This window comes from Mus pahari, chromosome X (genome assembly GCF_900095145.1).
Source record: "Mus pahari chromosome X, PAHARI_EIJ_v1.1, whole genome shotgun sequence".
Classification (NCBI taxonomy): Eukaryota; Metazoa; Chordata; class Mammalia; order Rodentia; family Muridae; genus Mus; species Mus pahari.
The window spans coordinates 118,346,175-118,371,425 of record NC_034613.1 but is presented as its reverse complement, the minus strand read 5'-3'; the positions used below and the strand labels follow the sequence as shown (position 1 = coordinate 118,371,425).

At 37.4% G+C, this 25,251-nt stretch overlaps 1 protein-coding gene across 2 annotated transcripts in view; it reads right to left on the bottom strand.

Annotated features, from left to right (window-relative positions):
• Positions 1 to 3,218: 3,218 nt before the first annotated feature.
• Positions 3,219 to 25,251, bottom strand: part of Radx (RPA1 related single stranded DNA binding protein, X-linked) — a 74,098-nt gene continuing 52,065 nt past the window's right edge. For both annotated transcript variants that reach the window (XM_021188523.2, XM_021188524.2), the window contains exons 12-14: positions 15,204 to 15,494; positions 13,264 to 13,431; positions 3,219 to 4,404 (exon numbers count right to left, since the gene is read on the bottom strand). In XM_021188523.2, the coding sequence (XP_021044182.1) occupies positions 4,283 to 4,404; positions 13,264 to 13,431; positions 15,204 to 15,494 (581 nt within the window). In that variant the 3' untranslated portion in view covers positions 3,219 to 4,282. The remainder of the gene's footprint in view (positions 4,405 to 13,263; positions 13,432 to 15,203; positions 15,495 to 25,251) is intronic.

The window sequence follows — 25,251 nt, the reverse complement described above, 5'->3', positions numbered from 1 at the left end:
GATGCTGGCGAGGATGTGGAGAAAGAGGGACACTCCTCCNTTGTTGGTGGGATTGCAAGCTGGTACAACCACTCTGGAAATCAGTCTGGCAGTTCCTCAGAAAATTGGACATAGTACTACCGGAAGATCCAGCAATTCCTCTCCTGGGCATATACCCAGAAGATATTCCAAGTTGTAATAAGGACACATGCTCCACTATGTTCATCGCAGCTTTATTTATAATAGCTAGAAGCTGGAAAGAACCCAGATGTCCCTCAACAGAAGAATGGATACAGAAATGTGGTACATTTACACAATGGAGTACTACCCAGCAATTAAGACCAAAGTGTAGATACTTCATGCCTTCTTAGAATGGGGAACAAAATACCCATGGAAGGAGTTATAAAAACAAAGTTCAAAGCTGAGACAGAAGGAAGACTGTGTTCTTCCTTCTTCTTGAGTTTCATGTGTTTTGAAAATTGTATCATGGACATTCTAAGTTTCTGGGCTAATATCTGCTTATCAGTGAGTGCATATCATTTGTGTTCTTTTGTGATTGTGTTGCCTCACTAAGGATGATATCCTCCAGATGCATCCATTTGCCTAAGAATTTCATGAATTCACTGTTTTTAATTGCTGGGTAGTACTCCGTTGTGTAAATGTACCACATTTTCTGTATCCATTCTTCTGCTGAGGGACATCTGGGTTCTTTCCAGCTTCTAGCTATTATAAATAAATAAATCCAGAGACTGCCCCACCCAGGGATCCATCCCATATACAAGCACCAAACCCTGACACTATTGCATATGCCACAAAGAGTTTGCTGACAGAACCCTGACATAGCTCTCTCTTGTGAGTCTATGCCTATGCCTGGCAAATACAGAAGTGGATGCTCACAGTCATCTATTGGATGGAACACAGGGTTCCTAATGAAGGAGCTATAGAAAATACCCAAGGAGCTAAAGGGGTCTGCAACCCTATAGGAGGAACAATATGAACTAACCAGTACCCCCCAGAGCTGTGTCTCTAGTTGCGTATGTAGCAGAGGATGGCCTAGTCAGCCATCATTGGGAAGAAAGGCCCTTGGTCTTGTGAAGATCATATACCCCAGTACAGGGGAATGCCATGGCCAGGAAGTGGGAGTGGGTGGGTTGGGGAGAGGGCGGGGGGAGGGAATAAGGGGCTTTGGGATTAGCATTTGAAATGTAAATGAAGAAAATACCTAGTAAAAAAAGTTTAAAAAATGACATCCTAAGGATGGAAGAATGTCTTTGCTAACTACACATCTAGCAGAACATCAATATTTAAGATAAATAAAGAACAGCAAATTAAACATCAAAAAGCCAAAACAACCAACCCATGCATTAGTTAATGATCTGGATAGATAGTTCTCAAAGTAAGAAACAGAGATGGCAAATAAATGCTCAAGAATTTTTGATGGACCTCAGCCACCAAGAAAACGTAAATTAAAACTATTGGGAGATTCCAGCTCTCCCAGCCCTAATGGCTTCCATCAAGAAGCCAAATGACAATGAATAGTCTCAAGGATGTAAAACAAGTGGAAACTTTACTTACTAGTAGTAAGAATGTAAAACTTGCATGGCCAGCATGGAAGTATGTCTTGCCTTCTCAATGCAATAAAAATAGAATGATCATAACCCAGATATAACACTCTAGGGTATGCATTCAAAGATACTTGCACAGCCTGGCTTACTGCTGTACTATTCATAGTAGCCAGCAAATGGAACCATCCTGGGTATCTCTTAATGGATGAGTGAAGAACAAAAATGTGGTACATACATACAACAAAGTTTACACAGCCATGGAGAAAAATGAAATTCTGACACTTTCAGGAAAATGAATGCACCTGGAAATTATTATTAAAAAAATATTCCAAATGCAGAAAAATACCATGATTATTCTTACATGCATAACCTATATTTACAAGTGTGTGTGTGTGTGTGTGTGTGTGTGTTTATGTGTATATGTGTGTGTAGGTCATGAAACTGAAAGGGAATCATGAGATGTAGGACCAGATCTTAAGGGAGGTAGAATTGAAGAATAATGACGGATATAACAAAGAAGAGGGAACAATGTGAAGGAATTAGCAGGAAGGCAGCAGGAGGTAGAAGGAAGAGCTGTGGGGAAAGGAGAACAAATGAGAAGATGTCACAAGGAAACTCGTGACTTTGCATGCTTAACTAAAGATTGATTTAAAAGGAAAGATAATAATTGGTTATACTTGTTAGTTCATAACAAATAATACTGGTCATCATCACCAAATATGAATTTCAAAGTTCTTTAAAACCCTTTTCTATATATGAGCAAAATGAATTAGGATCAGTCCAATAAAAAATTAAAACAATATACTTGATAGAGGGCTGGTGAGATATCTCAATATGAAGAGTGAGCACTGTGACTCCAATGTAAGAAATCTGATGTTCTCTTCTGGACTCTACATGTGCAGGTTCCTTTACTAACATCTGCCCATACCTCCTACCCCATATAATTAAAAAATGAAAATAAAGTATAAATATATATTTGGCAGACAGCATATTTTCAAATTAGGACTTTAATATCATACCCAAGTATCTTTAATGTCTCTATCTCACATGCTGTTCAGAAATAGAAATTATGGTGAGACTATGGTCCTTAAATACTATGGTATTTTGTCATTTATCAACTGACTTGTTTCTTGGAAGATGGCCTCATGTTAGTATATTTGAAATTAATATTCTCTTGATGGCAGTTAGCTACTTTCCTTGGGAGGCAGCCACCGTAAATATGTACCTTCTGGTATATGGGGGAAAGGGTTCTTAGAAGGGGTGACAGGGAGGGGGCACTGAGCAGGATGGAAAGTGAATAAGTAAAAAATTAAAATTAAAAACTCAAAAAATTGGAAAAGTTATTTTCTATTCAATATAAGAACAGAAATCATACTTGTGCACAGTTTCTCTATCTTTGCCTGTGGTTTTCAGTTAACATTTTTCCATTATGGATGGAAACTGCCTTTTAAAATTGTAATAAGTTAACCGAAAACCCCAAATTCCATTTGGAAACAACAGTATTCAAACGTGCATGTGAAAATCATCTTGGAACACTTCCAAGCACATATATAGCCTTTCAGTATAGAGGACACACATGAACCATGTTCAAAATGAGACAGGAGACCAGAAGAGTTACTGCATTTTATCGTATTTAATAACACTCTGAAACTGGTAACACAAAAAATTCACAGTTTTAATTAACCATTTAGTACAGTTACAAAGAAACCTGAACAACTTTATAAACAAAATACAGTATACCTTTAAGTTCTTAGGCTGCCCACCACATTAAAACTGTACAGCACATGACATCACAAAATTATAGGGTCATAAGGAAATCTTGTTTCCTCATAGATTTTCTTATACCTCAAGTACAATCAGATTTATCTTGATAGATGTTTTGGTTCATTTAGCTAGCCACGTGGGTGTCAGACACAGGTCTTTACAAATGTAGAGTGACCGTTTACCTTGAAAACACAGTATAGTAAGTAGAGAACCAGACTGAAACAAATTCCCTCAGTTACCTTTCATTACTTTTAATACAAGCACTTCAGATATTAATGTGAGATAAAATTTCACAGTCTAAAATCACATTGCATATACTGAAATTACCAACGAACACAGTACGAATGTAGATATACTGTAGTCTCCTAATTTAACATTACACACTGGTCAAAACACTCAAAATTTCAAGGCATTGGAAATCAGAATAAAAGGTTGAAAATTTTTATGACAGTTCAGCATATTCACTTAATAGCAACTGCAGAGAGACTGGGGCAATTGGATCACTACAATTCGTGTGTGGGGGCATGACAGGAGCTACCATGATTACAAGAAATGTATGTGGTCACTTTAGGAGAATGAAAACTTAGTCTTTGAATTTGCAATGCAAGATTCATCACTGTATGTGAATAAAATCAGAAAGCTGTTAAATTGTGTAAGCCAAGATACCTTGGACTGAGACACTGGAATAAAAATACACTTTGCAAAAGGAACTGTAAAAGATAAATTGTTACTAGTTAAGATAATAGTCACATACAAGTGAAGTAATTTTGACACATAAAATTGACTTGATAGCTTTTTTTCAATAATGAATCTAATATGAAGTGAGAGTGCCAAATACAAGATGAACTGAAAACCACTTAACTTTCAAGATCATGTAATATTCTGACGAAAATACCAAGAAAATAATAAATTCTCTCTAAAGCAGTATACTGTATATAACCTGTAATCATTTTATCTACTAATCTTTAAGAAGCCTATTCTGGAGTATAAATTTTCTGCAAACAGACTTCTACTTTATTGTTACCCAAATTACAGATATCCAAGATACCTATGATGTGGACTCTATCCAGGTCAGCTGCTGCCTTTACAATATCACCTAAAAGTGCAAAAACAGATGGTCAGTATTGTAAAATAGTTAAATATTTACTTGGATTTAGAATCATAAAAACTGATGATTGTTTCCCTTACAATATTAATGGCATCCTTAAACTTTTTAGCTTATTACATGCATTTACCAAATTTCTCCAGACATAGAACATGCCTACAGATACAGTCACTAATGTTCTTACACACATCTCTGAGAATATTTGGTTTTCTTTCTTTTTATGGGTGAAGTAAAGCAAATCTACATCTTTTAAAGGTCACAAACAAACATCTTAGGTTTTAAAGAAGCACAAAGATGAGTTATTTTATCTTTATAGGAAATTATTATTTTGATGTATCTGGAGGATATCATCCTTAGTGAGGTAACCCAATCACAAAAGAAGTCACTAGATATGCACTCACTGATAAGCGAATATTAGCCCAGAAACTTAGAATACCCAAGATACATTTTGCAAAACACAGGAAAACCAAGAAGGATGACCATCGTGTGGATACTTCATTCCTCCTTAGAATAAGGAACAAAATACCCATGAAAGGATATAGGTACAGAGACAAAATTTAGAGCTAAGATGAAAGGATGGACTATCCAGAGACTACCCCATCCAGGAATCCATCCCATCATCAGCCACCAAACCCAGATACTAATGCACATGCCAGCAAGATTCTGCTGAAGGGACCCTGATATAGTGGCCTCTTGTGAGGCTATGCCAGTGCCTGGCAAACAGAGAAGTGAATGTTCATAGTCAGCTATTGGATGGAACACAGGGCCCCCAATGGAGGAGCTAGAGAAAGTACCCAAGGAGTTGTAGGGGGCTGCAACCCTGTAGGTGGAACAACAATATGAACTAACCAGTACCCCCTGAGCTCGTGTCTCTAGCTGCATATGTAGCAGAAGATGGCCTAATCGGCCTTCATTGGGAAGAGAGGCCCCTTGGTCTTGTAAACTTTATATGACCCAGCACAGGGGAATGCCAGGACCAAGTAGTGGGAGTGGGTGGGTAGGGGAGCAGGGGCAGAGGGATTATAGGGAACTTTCAGGATAGCATTTGAAATGTAAATAAAGAAAATAATAATAAATAAATTTAAAAAAGAAAATGGAAAAAAAAGAAAGGAATCTACAAAGGCAAAGCAAATAATCAATGTATCTTATGGATTTTGATTTCATTTATATACATGTTTATAGGCAAATATGCATGTTGCTAGGGATTCTTTCAAAGTCTATTTTTTCAGAACTAACACAGCTTAGTATATTCTCATGAACTTTTATGAAAAAGTGGTATCACTTAAAAAAGGCATAGCAGGAGATTCCAGATCTCTGCATTTCTAAGCATGCATATAATTTGTATATAATTTGGCAAAATTCTCAGAGTCCATATATACCCAATTGTAGAACTTAGACAAATATTTAGAACAATCAGGACAAATATTCATGAAGAAAGAAATTGTTGTTTTGTGCTCTGAGTGTACTTAAGAGCATTAAACTGCCTGCTTATCACCATTCACACTCCAGATGACTAGCAACCATAAGCAGAGTTCTCATCCCTGGATGAGTTTGCTAGACTAAAAGGACCAGTGTAGGATTTATCCTCACTGATGCCAATGTGTTTTGCTCTCTCTGAAAGCTAACTCAACGACAGACACAGAGCTTGCTTTTGTTCTACCCAGTTTTGTGTGATCTCAGCGCTGTGATGGCCTCCAAACAGAGGTTTTTCTTAAAAGCGTGTAATATAAAGTATTGGTGAAACAAGTGCAGTTAGAATGAACAATAGACTGAATATCCAGGGTGGCAAGAAGTTGAGAAGTGAGATATATAAGGGAATATGTTCCTTTAAATGATCTTGTGTAAGATAACCATACACACACACAGGGGTTTGCCACATGGCCTGAGAAGTCCTCCGAAGACTATGATCATCCACTTGTGGCAGACTTCAGGAGGAAGTAAAGTCCAAGGCAGTATTACCAGTGGCCTGCTTACATGATGAACTATTGTGGCACAAAGCTAATTTGAAAACTTTAGGGAGAAATAGTTTGCTTTGCTTTCTTCCATTTTTTGACTCTCACATTTTAACAAAGCTATCAAAAGACTAGGCAGCTACTAGTAAGGTAAACAGAAAACAGAGTTTAGTGACAATAGTTTTAAATACAAAATAATAAAAGCATTGAGAAATAACAACCAAAGTTACATGGTGATTTCATCCACACATATGGCCTCATGGTGGATGCTTTTCACTTCTTATGCTACAAATACTGTACTAAAGTCCAGGGAGTTCATTTGTTTTTGGTTTTGTTTCATTTTTTATTTAATTAAAGCACACAGCATGCCAAAGACAATCAAATGAGCCTTAGATGGGATATAAAAACTCAAGTTTCAACACCTCAACAGCCTCCTCTGCTAGACATATAAATAAAAAAACACCCTAATGAATGAATTGAATTTGTGAAAAAACAATGAGTATGGCCAATAATTGCTAATACTATATAATTATCTTCTCTTTAAGTGTGAAGAACATTAATCCAGATACTTTGAAAAATGTCTACGATCTTTATATTTGATGCTAACTGAAAAAAAACCCAAGCTATCATACAGTGACTTTTAAAATAGATTTATATACCATCTATAACATAAAACTGAGGAGTTCTCTCTGGCTGACTTCATTCAGTTATCTTATACTTTGAGTAAATGACAAGTTACTCTCAAATTTGCATATCTACTATGTATATCATAGACTGTCTTGCAGATGAAATAGATATGAAGCTCTTAGCATGGTCACTAACACACAGAAGCCACTAAAATAGCAGCATTAAGTATTTTTTATTAAAGAAAACCCTTCTATTATAAAATTAAGATATTAATTATGTCACAGAAGTCTTCTGGAAAAAGACTATAGGATTTTACTTATTAAAAGGGACTTTTGGGGGGGTATAGGGAACTTTCGGGATAGCATTTGAAATGTAAATAAAGAAAATAAAGAAAATAAAAAGAAAACAAACAAACAAACAAAAAACAAGAAAAAGGGACTTTTGTAAATTGGCTTGAAGTTGTTAGAATTACATATTTTAGGAAAATACATGTATAAAGTAGACAAGATAAAGGAAGCCCCATGTGTTCCCAGTGCTTCCTATTCTTGGTCACAGGGGAAGAGAAAGCATCCTGGTCTTTGTAGTTTACGGGTATTATGTTCACAGTTCTGGCAAATGAGAATATGAGTTGGAGTGATACATCATTTCTTGTCCAAAGTAAATAAAAACAAATTTGTCCTCTATTTTTTCCGTTGCCTTCACAACTCTAGAAGCCATTTGCTCCTGCTGTGTTAGCAACAAGAAGGAAGCAAGCAGGGTTCATGAGAAGGGGAGTTGCTTACTGATTGCACAACACTTGAGCAAGAAAGAAGCTGTAATTGTGCTCAGTCACTGTGACTTAGAGCTTCTTTGTAACTGCACCACAGTTCAACCTACAATATAATGCAGTGCAGTATTTCTTGTCTTTGAAATCAATATGGGAGACCCTGACTAACCAGAGAATCATTTTTATCTTTTTTTAAATTTTTTATTAGATATTTTCTTTATTTACATTTCAAATGTTATCACCTTTCCTAGTATTATGCCACAGATATGTTCAATAGACATATTAACATAATATGTTCAAATGGGTATATAGGTGTATACATGTATATCCAACTTTATGATTAAAATGATACCAAGATTTCATATTGGCAAGATTTGTTAAATGATGTGTGATAAATGGTTAATCATTTGTAAAATATATGTTAAATCATTACTTTACCCTCCACATAAATTCTAAATAGATTAAAATTTTAAAATATAAGAACAAAGTTGTATTAATGGTAACTTATTCCAATAAAAATTAAGAGATGAGCAAAGTACTTGAATAGAACGTTCTCCAGAGACATACATGTTCCCCATATGTCCATAAAAACATGCTCAAATCATTAGTCATAGGGAGAGATGCAGAACTAAACTCACTAGAGTACCATTTCTTACACATTCGTATAGCTCTAAACAAAACAGAAGACAACAAAGGATTAGGGTACATGGGGAAGGTCTGATCACTTGAGTTTGATCCCCGGAATGAACAAAGTAGGAGAAAACTAACTCGTTCAAGTCATCCTCTGACCCCCACATATATACCATGGCACAGATGGCATGTGCTATAGTGAGCGTGCATGTGCTCATGCCAAGACACTTAAAAAATAAATGTGTAATTATTTAAAAATTAAACAAAACAACAAGAAGTGAACAAATGTTGGTAAGGTTGTGGAGAAACTAGAATCTTCATACATGGCTCATAGAGATGTGGATACAGTATACTTGCACTAGAAAACAGTTTGGCCTGTTCCTCAAACCTTACACATAAGAATACCATTTAAAATCTGCAACTGACAGAGGTGGGGAGGTAGGGGGCATCTCCAGTAAGAGACAGACACTTGGAATAGGGAGCCGTTCAAGAATAAATGGGGGTGGCATTGGGGATATAGAGCCTGAAGAGGCCACCTCCTTTAGCCAGGTAGGAACCTCAATGAAGCGATGGGGATTCGAACTCACCCACAAAAAATTGACTCAAAATTTATCCTGTCTACAAGAAATGCAGGGATGGGGAATGGAGGAGAGATTGAGGGAAAGATCAGTCAATAACTTGAGACCCATCCTATGGGCAGCACCAATCCCTGACATTATTAATGGTTCTTTGTTATGCTTGCAGTCAGGATCCTAGCATGGCTGTCTTCTGAGAGGCTCCACCCAGCAGCCAACTCACACAGATGCAGACACCCACAGCCAAACAGTGGATGGAGCTTAGGGACTCTTATGGAAGAGTAGGAGGAAGGATTGTGGGCCCTCAAGGGGATAGGAATGCCACAGGAAGACCAACAGAGTCAACTAACCTGGACCCTTGGGGCTCTCAGTGACTGAACCACCAACCAAAGAGCATACACGGGTTAGACCTAGTCCTCCTCACACATATGAAGCAGATGTGCAGTTTGGTTTTCATGTAGGTTCCACAACTGTAGTGGGGGCTATCACAAAATTTGTTGCTTGTCTGTGGGCTATGTTCTTCTAGCTGGGCTGTCTTGTCTGGCCTCAGTGGGAGAGGATGCACCTAGCCTCACAGATACTTGATGTGCCAGGATAGGGTGACATCCAGGGGCTCATAGGCTCAGAGAAGAAGGATATGGGGGGTTGGGGGAAGGACTGAGAGGGGAGTAAGCAGGATATAAAGTGAATGAGTAAAAATAAAATTAAAGCTGTGAGTGTTGGCGCACGCCTTTGATCCCAGCACTTGGGAGGCAGAGGCAGGCGGATTTCTGAGTTTGAGGCTAGCCTAATCTACAGAGTGAGTTCCAGGACAGCCAGGAAGGACTACACAGAGAAACCCTGTCTCGATAAAACAAAAAATAAATAAATAAAATAAATTAAAAAGAATACCATATAATTCAGTAATTCTATTTGAATCTATGGATTCAAAGACATGCACATATATATCAGAATTATTTACAATATCCAAAGTTGGAGATAAGCTAAATTTCTAGAAATTTAACAGATGAATGGATAAACAAAATGTGATATATTATACAGTGAGAAATCATTCAGCCATAAAATGAGTGAAATGTTGATACATATTCTAACATGGTTGAACCCTGAAAGTGTTATACTAAGTCAAACAAAACAGATATAATAGGGCAAATATTGTATGATTTCATTTGAATGAAATATCTATAATAGGCAAATGCATAGAGAAAGTAAAATAGTTACTAAGTGGTGGGGAGAAGAGGAAATGTGAATTATTGCTTAAGTTTCTAGTATTTGATCACAATAAAAATATCTATGTGAAGAAAGAAAAGACTATAAAAGTATCTCCAAAACAGTGAATTGGTATGTATGTACATGTATGTACATGTATGTACATGTGCCTGTCAAGACCAGAGGTCAACCTTAGGTGTCATTCCTCTTGAGTCAAAATACGTTGTGAGGTTCTCTCACTGGAGCCTGGTACTTGCTGACTAGGTTAGACTCTCCAGCCATGAAGTACCCAGGGATATGCCTGTCTGCCTCTGTCACCAAGCCCATAGTTTACATGGATGCTAGTGATCTGAACTCATGCTTGTAGAGCCAGCACTTTATGGATGAGCCATCTCCCTGAGTCAATAGTGTAGTTTTATACTTTGGAACCAGTGATATCTTTAAATATGACATGATATACTTAATTACTTAAGAGTAAAATTACTTACATATCAAGGCAGGCCTCCCTTTGAATAAATGTCAAACTGGGTAAAAAGTAATTTTAAGATATAACAAACGGTATTTTTTAAAGTCTTTTTTTTTTTAAATGAGGGGTATTTTTTTCAATGTGAAAGGACAACCCCAGTTAATAATAAGATGAATAACATTGATAGGAAAACTCTTTTTTTTAATGCTAGCAAGTGAAGTTTCTAGAAAAGACAAAAATAAATGATTGGCTAACAAGGAATTTTAAGTTTTAAGATAAAGACATATTGTGCTAGTGAGACGGTTCAGTGGGCAAAGTGCTTGCTTTCAAGTCTGCTCACTTGTGTTTCTTCCTGGAATCAAAAGGTAGAAGGAGAGACCTGGCTCCTGCAAGTTGTCTTTTGGCTTCCACCTACTTGGCATGGAATGAGTCCCCTACAAATAAATCAATGTGTCAAAAATAACTAAGAAGAATAAAGTAAAATAATATGTTACTTTTGGCTCAAGGGTTGACAAAATATCAGCAAGCCAGTACCTAGGGTTCACAAAGTTGTGATTGAAGTATCACCCTTGATTTGGTCCCAAATAAATTAATATAGCCATTTGGAGGACAACTTTATAATATTTACTACAGTTTTCAATGGATTTATCTTTTGAGTCACTGACTTTTTGGAATTGATGTTACAGATGCAGTTGTATAATTATACAAAGATTTCATATCTACACATAAACACACACACACACACACACACACACACACACATGCATACCTGCACACTTGGTGCAGTATTATTTAGCAACAGAAAAATCATTTGAAAACAAACTATTGAGACAAGATCTCTAAAACTGTCTGGCCTAAAATTTGCTATATAGACAGGCTGGTCTCAAACTCACAGAGATCCTTGGACCTTAGCCTTCTGAGTTTTGGGATAAAAGGTATTAACCAACGTGACTTGACTGGTTGGAACCAGTCTTAAACAAACTCTTCAATACAGGACCATTAAAGCAAATTCTGGTACAGCACAGTGGAGTATTTTCTTGTTTCTGAAAAGAATGAAATAGGTCTTGCTATACGAGTATGAAAAATGCCCAATGTGTGTTATAGGGGGGAAAAGCTGATAATAAAAGTATATCTATAGAATATAATTTATATGCATTTATTCAATAGAAAGTTGTCATTAGTATATGCTGTTGAATAAAAACATGTTATAAATAAGTAAAAAAGGTTGGACCTGGGAAGACCTGAAGGGAAACTTTCACTTTTATCCACGATTTTTCTGTAGTTGTTAAAAAATTTAAATAATTCATGTGCCTAGCTTTTGCACTTAAAAAGAAAACAACTTATAGTGTTTAAAAGATGACACCACTGTTATCCCACGAACCACTGTTTTATATCACCAAGCCTATTTTGATCGCTCAAGCTAGAATTGTGAAGGTAATGCAAAAGTTTGGAATCAGGCAAAATTTCTGATTCAAAATTATAGCTCTGTTATTTATGTTGGTGAGACACGGATTTTCAATGTACTTTGCCTGTAAATAGGGGATAGCAGTGTTCACATTGACAGGGTCTCTATGAGGATTAGTTGAAAGGCTAGGCATTGTAATCAGCACAGAGTTAACCCTGTCATTATTATTACTGCTGTATCATAAAAATGTGCTATTCCACTGACAATGAATCACTTTGCTTTAGTTACTACCTTGTGTTTCTCCTTTAGTGACTTGTGTCCTTCATGTCAAAATATTAACTAGTTGGCAGACTGGTACCAGGTATTTCTCATGTGACCACGCTAATGGTGCCTGGAAGAATACTCGCACCAGCAATAAGCAGATAAGTGGGAACTCTGACCTACAATTGTATAAGAACTGCATGTGCATATACCAGAAAGCATGTGACAGGGTAGATGAGATATGAAAGAAGAATAGGACACAGAAATATTTCAACTATAGTTAAGACATTTAGGACCACTGAGAGCCCAAGGAGTTGTGACACAGAACATGATATTGCAAGCTAATTAACAAATCATCTCTAAATGGAAAAATTTATGAATCTCATAAAATTCGATATTCAAACTCAGTTTGCACAATGAGGAATGTCAAGTTCTATCATCAGGGAGCGTTCATAAGACATGCTCAAAAGTCAAACGAGAGTCTAGAGTTCCATCGGCCTAGAGGACCCACCAGAAACTTGCAATGAATGGCTTTCTCAGATGTTCTTTCAAATGCATTACCTTGTTGAGCTCAATGAAAACAACTAGAAGGAATAGAAACAGCAGAATGGACAAGACACCTATAATTGCAGAATTCAACTTGGGCTTTATAATTTGAGGCAATTATACAGGAAAGGATAAAGGATTAAAGGGAAACTTTACACTACTCCATGCACATACTCTGTCAGTCTGATTAAGTAATTACAACTGTAAAATATTCTTTAGGTCTCACTGGAAAAGAAACAAGCTACTTAATTTACTTAAAAGCCACAGTCAAGTTTAAGTTCTAGGGGAATACACATATCAAATGAGTTAAGGCAAAATAAAAATTTTGCCACTAGGAAAAGGTTAGGGTCATTTATAGAATTTTTAAAAAACTAAACAAACAAACAACAACAACAACAACAAAACCCCACAGTCACCTGCAACTGCCTTGGAATCTGGCAACCTTCCACTGTCAGGTGCTTCTGGTGGGTACACACAGCTGTAATTCATGCAGGTCAAAAATGTATCTATTTGAGATGCTTGAACATCTTCTGGAGAATACATAGGTAGAAATGCAACATCGATCGCAATCTCATGGTTCAAACCTGTGAGAGAGACCACATATTGTTAAAAGTTCAGAGGTTTAACATATTTTGCTACTTTGAGTTTCCTGGTTTGATCCTACCTAACATGTGCCAAATAGTTTGAGCCCTGTGAAAACCTGTTGACATACAGGGAACTAAACTCAATTGCACGATGAGTTTTATATATTTTTACCTCTGTATTATGTTAAACCAATAAAGAGCAGAATTTATGGATTATAGAATCAATGAAATATACTCATTTGTGGATTTATTTAGCCATCCCTCATTGTTATAAGTGATTATATACAAGGACAAGGTAGAAATCAACTATCTCTGATGTATTTTCATATCTTTAGAAAATAAATCTAGATGAAGATAAAAACACATTTGCAACCATGTTAATTATATAATAACTTTACACAGTATATTTAGAGTTGAATTTTATTTGAATTAAAAAACCTACTATTCCAATATTCAATGCTTGTTTTCTCTGAAACAAAAGTGGTTGAGAGATTCAGGAAACCTGATTTTTAAAAAAGATTTATTTCATATATGTAGTTATACTGTCGCTGTCTTCAGACACAGCAGAAGACAGCATCAGATAACCATTACAGGTGGTTGTTAAGCCACCATGTGGTTGCTGGGAATTGAACTCAGGACCCCTAGGAAGAGCAGTCAGTGCTCTTAACCACTGAGTCATCTCTCCAGCCCAGTAAAGCTGATTTTTAATCATGGTCTTCTTTGTACTCAGCCTGAGTGTGTGAGTATGTAAGTTTCCTTTAGTTCTAAAATTAAATATGCAATCAAATAAATAAAAGAATGCCCTTTCTCCATGCCAGAAAACTCAGAGAAAATTACTGCCAAATGGTGGAAAATTTGTTATCTCTATGGATCTAGTGATACCTTCATTCTATCCTTCTTTCAAAATCCATAAAAGGTTCATTTTTTTGTCTCTAAACCATCCTTGAAAACAGGTAAGATAACATTTATATAAAAATAGCACACTTCTAACATTGATTCAATCTGGTGAGCAGTGTGACAAATGTGTGTTCCTTCTGCCCTATTCTTGCTTTTAGCTGACTCATAGCCAAAGCTAATAAAAAGTGACAACTACATATGAGTCAGCTGAGACATACAGTCAATCTGTTTCAATCAATCTGTAGAGCACTAAAGGAAGAAAAACATTCAGTCCTGTGTTTCTCTATGACTCTTTGTTTCTATGGTTACTTTATGTGACGTATGGGAAATCTTGGCTTGACTTTTGTTTCCTGGATATGAAACTAAGTTTGATAAAGGACCTGAAGAGATCAAGCCCCACAGTCTAGAGAAGACCGTCTGAAAATTAAGTCTCTCATTGTTAGTGGATATTTATGTTTTACTGCATGCATATTTACATGTGAGAGAACAGGAAAGAAGGGGCTGAGGAGATAATGGTAAAAAAGAGTTGCTGGACAAAAGTTAGGGCCATTAGCATTGGCACTATAGGAACAAAGATCAGCAGGCAGAAGTCAGTTTAGTCATGGGGGGGGGAATCTCTGTTAGTTCCTATACTCATATCCTCCCAATTTTCCAAGGATTTGTCAGTGTTAAAAAGCCCACAATCTGAGCTTTATTTTATATCAGAATTAGTGCTCCCTTCATTTAGTTTGAGCCAAACAGAAATTCCCCCCTTGGACTTGCTATACGGGAGAGGTTGCTTATATACTTTTTAAAAGCAACTTCTAACTCTATTTAAATATGAAAATACATTAAATCAATAGTACTCAAGAATAATAGAAGAGAAGTTCACCTACCTAGGATGGTTACTTCAAAATGTCCAAGGCTTCGGGCGCTCTGAAATTCATCGAGTTTGGGGGGGTTTCCTTCTGGTGGTATGTATTTTGCAGGCTGAGAATTAAACTGCTGGGTGAGAAACTTTTCATGCTCCAAAATAAATTTCCGTGGAATACTTTCAGGATCCACATGACCATAATGTAGATGGTCTCTCAAACTAAACTTCTTATCTCGCCACAGCTGACTCTCCCATCTATCATTTATGATTCTTCTGGACTTCCCGGTGGCAGAAGCAGTTGAACTTTCTCGACCTGTTCAAAACACAATGAGATAGGCACAATTGGCCCATAGACTGGCTGTATCAAGGCATTCACTCCATTAAAGAGGACAGATTAATGAGGAAGAGTTAAGCAGCTTTAGAAAACAAGCACTAACGAAATGAAAGTTGAGTATCTAAGATAATTCTTATTAAAGTTAGGAAAGGGGGCTGAAGTGACGGCTTGGTTGGCTAAGAACACTTGTTCTTGTAGAGGATCTAGGTTGAGCACTGCCATGATGGCTCACAACTGTCCATATCTCCAGTTCCAGGGGATTAAATACCCTTTTCTGACCTACGCATGTACCAGGCACGCATGTGATGCAGTCATACATGCAGGCAAAATAACCATCTACATATAATAAAGAAATCTTTTAAAATGTACAAAGATTTTTTTAAAAAAAAATCAGTAAAGAATTAATGGGTCATGTACTTTTCCCATTTGTTGGAATTATGGAGATCTGTAATTAACTTTTTTTTTTTAAAGAATGTCTACATTTTCCAAATGCTCTTAAATAAACATGTTTCATTTTTTTAATTTAAAGTTACCTATCATTACTGCCCTCTGAGAGGCCCAACAAGCAGCTGAAAGAGTCAGATGCAGATATTTGCACCCAACCAATGGACAGAAGCTGCTGACCCCTGTGGTTGAATTAGGGAAAAGCTGGAAGAAGCTGAGGAGGAGGGCGACCCCATAGGAAGACCAGCTGTCTCAATTAACCTGGACCCCAACACATATACAGCAGAGGACTGCTGGGTCTGTGTTCAGTCAGAGATGATGCACCTAACCCTCAAGAGACTGGAGGCCCCAGGGAGTTTAGAGGTCAGGTGGGGTGGGGGTGGGACATCCTTGTGGAGATAGGGGAATGGGGAGGAGGTATGGGATGTGAAACAAAAGGAGGGTAGACCAGGAGGGGAATAAAATCTGCAGGAGTAAATAAATAAATACATACATACATACATACATAATCAAAAAATAAAGTAACTTTTATTTACTTTTTGGATATTATCTTTATTTACATTTCAAATGGTGTCCCCTTTCCTAGTTTCCCTTCTGAAAATCCCCTATCCCCTTGCCCCTCCCCCTGCTCCCCAACCCACCCACTCCTGCTTCCTGATCCTGGCATTTCCCTACACTGGGGCAGAGAACCTTCACAGGAACAAGGGCCTCTCCTCCCATTGATGACAGGCAAGGCCATCCTCTGCTACATATGCAGCTGGAGCCATGGGTCCCACCATGTGTTTTCTTTGGTTGGTGGTTTAGTCCCAAGGAGCTCTGGGGTCACTGGTTAGTTCATATTGTTGTTCCTCCTATGGGGCTGCAAACCCTTTCAAGTTTCTTTTACTTTATGTACAACCCAGTAAATTCAAATTCCTGACAACAGTAATATTCACATATTTATTTATTTTTTGTGTCAGTTAGTCATGGCTCAGAATCTTCAGGGCATCTCGAGTAGGGCATTGTTCAGATTGGACAGCTCCGGAGCCATGTCTGTGAGAAATTACCATGACTAATAATTGATAGGGGATGTCTCAGGTCACTATAGTCACTGCTGTTCCTGGGCTATAGGGTAGTTTGGCAAGCCAGCGGAAGCAAGCCAATAAGCAACATTCCTCTCTGGTTTCTGCTTCAGTTCCTGTCTTCAGTTCCTGCCTTTGGCTTCCCTTCATGATGGATGGATTCTCAAATGTATGCCAAACAAATCCTTTCCTCACTCAAGTTGCTTTTAGTTAGTGTTTTATCACAGGAACAGAGAAGTACACTAAAATAGCTTGTATTTTAAAGCTTTATATAGTCCAAGATGGACTATTAACTCATTATGTAACTGAGGCTGGCCTTGAACCTATGATCATTCTGCCTTGGGCTCCTGAGGGCTGGGGTTACAGGTAACTATAGAAATCACTCAATGATGGTAGAATTCAAGCCTAAAATAAAACTTAATTTTTGCTAAAAGTGATCTGAACAAATACAGTCTTTTCCTCTAATAACATTTTTCCTACAAAAAAAATATTACATTTAGTATGTCTGATACTCCTTTCAGATACAAATAGTGTATGGTAAAGAAAGAGGCAAATAAGTTGAGATGAAATATCTCAGGACTTGGGCTGGTAAAATGGCTCTGTGGGTAAGGGAGCTTGCTATAGTATGAAGGGACAATCAACTCTCACAAATTGCCCTCTGAACTTTACATATGTGCAAACACAATCGAATGCTTAAAAGAGGTCTCTATTCTTATTTTTTCTTTTAAGTTGTATATGTGTATAACATATGCATGTGTGCATGCAGATACATGTGCATACAGGGTCAGAGGGTAATGTTGACTGTTTTCCTATATTGCTTCCCACCTTAGTTTTTGAGACAGGTTCTTTAACTGAACATGAAACTTACTGATCACCCAGACTGACTGGCCAGCCACCTCCAGGTCTCTGTTTCTCTTTTTTAAGTGGGTGTCAGGGATCTGAGCACAGCCTGTCAGACTCAAAGTGCAAGTGCTTTGATGAGGGAGTCATTTCCCTAGGGCCTTATTTGCTATTAAGGAGCTAATTTATTATCTATGTACAATTCAACTGGTATATTTAGAAACTAAATATAATATTATAAGTTATCCCTTCCACATCACAACATTCATTCAACAATTATTGGGTACCTATTATACATCAGACATGGTGCTAAAGAATTTGGTACAAATAATATTTTGATCGAATAATATACCATTAGAAGTAAAGACACATTCATGCTAAAATAAGAACAAAAAACATAATTAAAAATAAGACTCTCATGTTGTCATGTCTACAGTCGAAGGCAAGCTATTTAATGAGCAACTGTAATTTTAAGTTAACCAAATTTGCCAAGTTGCTTCTCTGTGGTGGCTTACATCCTGCTGTTGACTCCTGTTCTAGGACAAGAAAGCACTGAAAGACAGAGGCATGAGACACGTGACTTCGAGATCCAGGTGTGCTATAATAACATTGTCTAAAAGAAAAAGACGAGCAGCAGCAAGCAACAATTAACTACTCTGGTGACCCAAACCTTATCAGACATTCCCACAGCATGAACAAGTCATATAGTGTTTTAATCTTTTAAAAATATCTCTTATACTATAAAAAGTTATATTAATGAACTTGGTAGGAATAAGTCTCACACATACATATACAAACACAAATTCACACACACACATATATACATGTGTGCACCCACAAAAAATGTATTATTAAAGACTAACAGGGTATACCAGGGTTTACATGTTTTATAAATATTCCCCCCAAACCTTGCTCTATATTTTTATCTTATTAACTTCAGATTATAATTTCCTACTTGAATTATATGTTCCCAACAAATGAATATGAAATAAGTACAGGCAACAATGGCAGTTACAAGTTTGGAATAACTACTTGTCCAAGGAAATTGGGAAAAAATCTATTCAGAGTTCAGGCTTTTCTAAAAATTAGATGAATAATAATAAACTAGAACTATTTTATATACTTAGCTTGAACACTACTAGAATTACTATACAAAAGATATATCTGTTTATGTTATAAAAAATGGAAAAACATGCCACTACACAAATTAATGTTATCCATGAGGACTAGAGAGATGGCTCAGTAGCTAAGACCATGGGCTGCTCTTGAAGGAAACCCAGGTTTGTCTCCCAGAACCCACACAGCATCTCACAAGTGTCTGTAATTTCAGTTCTAGGGGATCTGACACATACATGCAGGCAAAACAACCATTCATATAAAATAAAAATATTTAAAATAGTTATCGCCAGTGAGAGTGATGGAATAGGAGATAGGGGACATTATGAATACTAAAATTCTTTAAATATATATTCTTTGGTATAGTCAACTTTGGAACTATGCCAACAATTAGCCAAATTATAAAGTGAGCATTATTTAAATATATTTAAAGAAATCAATTCCTAAGCAATAAAATACAGGAAGTGAACTTAAATATCTACCTAGTTTACAACAGAACTATGCAGAAAGAAATATTACAAGTTATCAAGCTATAACAGTAGGTATACATTAAAAACAAACAGAACCACATTTTCTGTATCCATTCTTCTGTCATGGGACATCTGGTTGTTTCAAAATGTGGTTCATTTACACAATGGAATACTACTCAGCTATAAAGAACAAGGACATCCTGAGTTTTGCAGGCAAATGAATGGAACTAGAAAATATCATGCCCAGTGAGGTAACTCAGACCCAAAAGGACATGCATGGTATGTACTCACTAATAAGTGGATATTGACCACAAAAAAGTACAGACTACCCAAGATAAAAATCAACAGATCTCAAAAAGGTTAACAAGCTGAAGGGCCCAAGTGAGAGACTCTCTGAGAGGTGAGAGACTCTCAGGACTCAAAGGGAGGGACCTTAGATGAAATGCCCTACATTGGGAAGAGGGAACTTGTAGAGCCCACTTCCAGCAGAAAGACAGGGCATCAAGTGAGGGATATAGTTGCCTTCCCACAGTCAAAACTCTCACCCATAATTGCTCCTGTCTGAAAGAATTGCAGGAATAGAAATGGAGAGGGGCCTGAGGAAAAGAAGTTCCAGCAACAGGTCTGAAGTGGGATCCAGCTTAAGGGGAGGTCCCAAGACCTGACACTATTACTGAGGCTATGGAATGCCCACCGAAAGGGGCCTACCATGACAGTCCTCTGAAAGACCCAACAAGCAGCTGAAAGAGTCAGATGCAGATATTTGCACCAAATGGACAGAAGCAGCTGACCTCTGTGGTTGAATTAGGGAAAAGCTGGAAGAAGCTGAGGAGGAGGGTGACCCTGTAGGAGGAACACCAGTCTCAATTAACCTGGACTCCCGCGATCTGGACCACCAACCAGACAGCATACACCAGCTTTTATGAGGCCCCCAATACACATACAGTAGAGGACTGCAAGGTCTGGGTTCAGTCGGAGAAGATGCACCTAACCCGCAAGAGACTGGAGGCCCCAGGGAGTTTAGAGATCAGGTGGGGTGGGGGGTTGGGGTGGAGACATCCTTGTGGAGACAGGGGGATGGGGAAGAGGTATGGGATGTGGAACACTTGAAAGGTGGACAGGGAAGAGAATAAAATCTGCAGTTTTAAATAAATAAATAAATAAATAAATAAATAAATAAATAAATAAATAAATAAAAGATTAAAAACAAAAACAAAAAGAACTGCCAAGAAACCTTTAAAACATTTAAAAAGACTTTTCAATTTGTGGTACTACATATTATGGTTTTCCTATGTCCCCAAAGGCTCAGATATTGAAGGCTTTGTTTTGCATCCAATGGTTCCAGTCATTGAGAGGTTATTTAATAATGAGGACTTTTGTCTCACCAGTGGATCTATCCCTTGGTGGCTTTTTGGATATACATATCCTTGATGGCCAGGACAGTTTCACAGATGTTCTTAAAGTAAACATAAAGATTTGCAGTTCTTGACTTGAGTAACTTTATAGGGGTTTCTGAGTCAGTGGAGCAGGGAACCACTTTCATAGGCCACCTCAGGGTTGATTACAGAAAGAGGAAACACAGAGCTTGGATTCTTACCGTGAAATACATTTATTTTATTTTAATCTTGAATGTGAAAACGTATTTGTTGATTTGAATTAGAAGTATAAGTGTGAAATAATGTTTTGACTTAACATGACCTAAATATCTAGTAAATAGTAAGGTAAGCAAGCACTTTTTCTAGTTCTACCTGCCACGGGAGCTTAGAAATAACTAGACAGGTGTATTTGCAAGCCTGCTCTGTGAAGAAGATGACTACTTTCATGTCTGAGGAAAGAATGTTCAAGAAGAGCTTGTAAACATGCTGCCAAACTATTAGAAAAATTCCAAAAATTCCTATGGCAATCATATATCATTAGGGTCGTATGAACAGCATAAGCATAAATGAAGAATTGCTGACCTATCAACCCTTGTAGAGTGTCACTAGTAAAGACAGTGAAAACTGAAAAAAACACCAAAGGAAGCAAAACCAAACCAAGACAACAAATCTAACCTACAACTGGTTACTTCTGCAGGATTCTCGAGATCCAAATTATTATTTTGAACACTGAGAAAGAAAACGGAACTACACATCTACAGAACTGTCTAAGCCAGGAACTGTCTCCTTATGGAGCTGTTTATCTTCTCAGGCAATGAATAAAGAAGGGAATATAAAATTATACGAACTTTCAGATCTCAGCATTGGACCAGTAGCCGACAACATCAAGAAACAAGAAAACTTTCTAAGAGTCTAGAAAAAAGGCAGAGCAAGTGTGTTAGAGCTCTTGTCCCTCAACAGGTAACAAGGAACAAGGAAAACAAAACAAAACACCAGACTGAGTCTCCCTTTCGAGGTCATCCCTAATCACAAATACCTATAAGTAACACAAATGAACTCAGCAGGGTGTGTGTGTGTATGTGTGTGTACACAATTAAATAAATAATATGAGGCTGTGTGTAGGGCACTTGAAAAGTTGGAGCAGGGAGAATAGGGTGGAAATGATGACTCCAAAAATGTAATTAAATAAAGAAAACATTTAATTATTAAGAAATTAAACAGAAATTGTCAGAACTGACTGGGCAAGAAAGCTGGACAAGTGTTCAGAGAAATCATGTGAACACTTAGTCCAGATACAGACAACTTTAAAACAGCAGGAAAGCTTTATGGACTTTTAATTGCCTTTGCTCTGGCCCTCCCTAGGTACAGCAGGATTGGTAGGTACAGAAGGAAGCCGGGGTTTACTGTGTGGGATCCTGATCCTGTACACCTTATTCAACTATGAAGTAGCTTTCTGTGTTCTTTAGATTGTGGGCGGCGGATGGGGTGTGTGAGCCCATGAGTGAGTGGAGGGCAAAGGTCAACCTCAGCTATCTTTCTCTTTGTGTTCCACCTTAGTTTTTTTTACTAACATTTTTTTTTTCATGCAAGATATTTTGATAATATTCTTCACCTCCCCCAGTTCCTCCCAGATTATCTTCACCTTCCAATTTCATGGTTCTCGCTCAGAAACAAACAGAAACACGAAAAGGAAAAATACAAAACAAAATAAAACAAACAAAAAACCCTGAAAATCAGGAGACTGGAACTGAGATAAAGAGTCAGTTGTCTAAGGTCACAGAGGAAAAAGCAGTTTGAAATTTTGGGATTGAAACTGGTGAATTCAAATCACACATATATCATCTTAGGTGATTGGGAGCAGGCTCCCTCTGAGTGGCAAACTCAGAAAAGACCTGAGACCTAAAAATTTCACTTCAGGCTGCTCCAAAGGCTCTGGGAAGGTCCAGGTAAGCACCGAAGGATGGCATGGCACAGAGCCACTCAGCCATGGTTAAGAGTAATTGTAATTGTTTCATTGTAATTTCTGTTGTTCGGGGAAATGTCTGTCAGGACAATAGAGGGACACAATTAAGGAACAGAGAATTGTGTAGCTATATACAATGAGTTTCTCCCAAGAATTTGAGGAAGTTACTAGATAGAAAAAGGGACATTTATAGTTTAGGGGGGGGAGCAAGCCCTTTGAGGAACAAAAGCTGATTTCTATAGTCACTGCATCATAATATTCTAATTGTTCAGTTTTCAATAAGAAGCCAAAACCTTACCAAGGAAAAAGTAGATTTATTTGTTTTTATATTTTGCTGTTTGAACAATTTTCACTTTTCCCATTTTTCAAGACCTACAGAATTTAATTTCACCATATTTCATATTGTTACTGTTTTCATAAGCAGTGAGATATAAAAATAATAGCAATATAGGAAAACATCAAAATTAAACCAGAGAAACAATACTTGAACCAAAGTCAAAATATCAAAGAGAAGAACTACAATAATAAAAATCAAACAAATAAGCCCACAGGGGCGGGGGTGGGGGACAATTACAAAAAAAGAGACTTTAGTTGAGGGCTTTAATGGTATTTTTGAGAAGGTGGAAAGAGAATCAGCAAAATGGGAGGTCCATTAAGGAGCACAAAGAGAACTGAGCTAAGAGAACCTGGTCCTAGGGAATGACGCACAGGACTGACCAGAGAGGATGTTATCACTTATAAAGGAAGGGAAGGCTAGGGTGCTTGAGGAAAGAATGGCCCTAGGTTTTACAATGAGATCCATTAGAACAAAATGCGTGGAAGGCATGACAAAAGAAAGAAACACAAAAGCAAGCAAGAACCAGCTTGGCTAGCACAAAAATGTGCTTTAGAGCAGAATTCTTATAGAAAAAAGGGGGGGGCATCATAATGAATAAATAAAATAATTAAATAAATTTAATTTAAAAAGGGAAACTAAGCAACAAATGTTTATAAAAATGGGGGATTGGAACCCTTCTTTGGTGGGACTATAATATACCCAGTGTGGAACTCACTGAGGATAAAAATAGAACTGTTTTATGATTCAGCTATAACAATTCTAGGCATAGAATCAAGATAACAAGAAGACCATTCAGGAGACGAGGAAAGAGGGCTCAGAAGAAACCCAACCTACCTCCATAGCTTTTAGTTCCAGACTCTGTGGGAAAAAAAGTGTGTGCTGTTCTAAGCCCTGACTGTGGAATTTCATTTGTTTGACCCTTGCAAATGAACATAGTTGCTAACCTCTGATGGAATTCTCAGTCTCTTCAGTTGAGACAAAGTGTGGGGACCTGAGAAGGTGGTAGCTTTCCTGGCTCATGGCTTTCCTACTTTCTGTTTCTATCAACATCTAGACCAGTTACATTTTCAAAGTTATGTCTCATTTCTTTTCTTGTTCTTCATTTTTATAACCACAACTATGTATTCCTGGACTCGTCGTCACATCCTGGCATCTTTGCCCCTAGAATTGTTTTCTACCTGTTCTCCATAGAGCCACCAGAGTAAAGACTAAGAAGGAAAAGAAAACCATGCTATTCTTTCTAAGTCTTATCTTCAGAATTCATTGTTTTGGTGTCTAAATTACAAGATTCTTCCTGTAGCATGTCCTTCACTGATTTAGGCCATTGACTACTTAGACTACTTCCTGCCTCTTGCTTTTGATGTAGCACACCAAAACTATAACAGGCCCCCAGACACTGACTGACTCCATGATGGAAGTGCCGCCCAGGCTATAAAACTCAACACATACACAGCACAATCAGCCAAAACTAAAACAAAGACCCAATCCATCAAAGTCCATAGTTCTGGGAAAGTCTCAAACTGTGCTAACCTTGCCTTTTGGCTTCTGTAGTTCTGCGTCTGGTTAACTGTTCTTGTTAACTGAAGTGTGTCGACCCAGGGCATCGGGGTTTTGTGTGTGTGTGTGTGTGTGTGTGTGTGTGTGTGTGTGTGTGCTTAAAAGCTCACCCGGAGAAAGGCTTGGTGTTACATTGAAATCCTGAATACCCAGAGTGATCATCCACTGGCTAATGAAGACTTTGTATTGGCTAGAACCCATGTCTAAGTACTCTTTATGATGAGTACCCTACAACTAAAAAAGCCACCTTGTTCTATTTTGACGTTATATGAAATTTCTTCTTTTTGAGTTCACGCAAAAACCAACCTTTGCCTATATACCCGGTAATTTGTCAAAACTCTACTTATTGTTTATGAATTAATTAGGTATTTCATGGACACAAGTCTCTCAAGCCCATTTTTACCTTCCTTAAAGCAATATAAAAACTGGGTAAACCACACACAATAATAGTGGGAGACTTCAACACCCCACTCTTACCAATGGACAGATCCTGGAAACAGAAACTGAACAGAGACACGTGGACACTAACAGAAGTTATGAAACAAATGGAGTTAATAGATATTTACAGAACA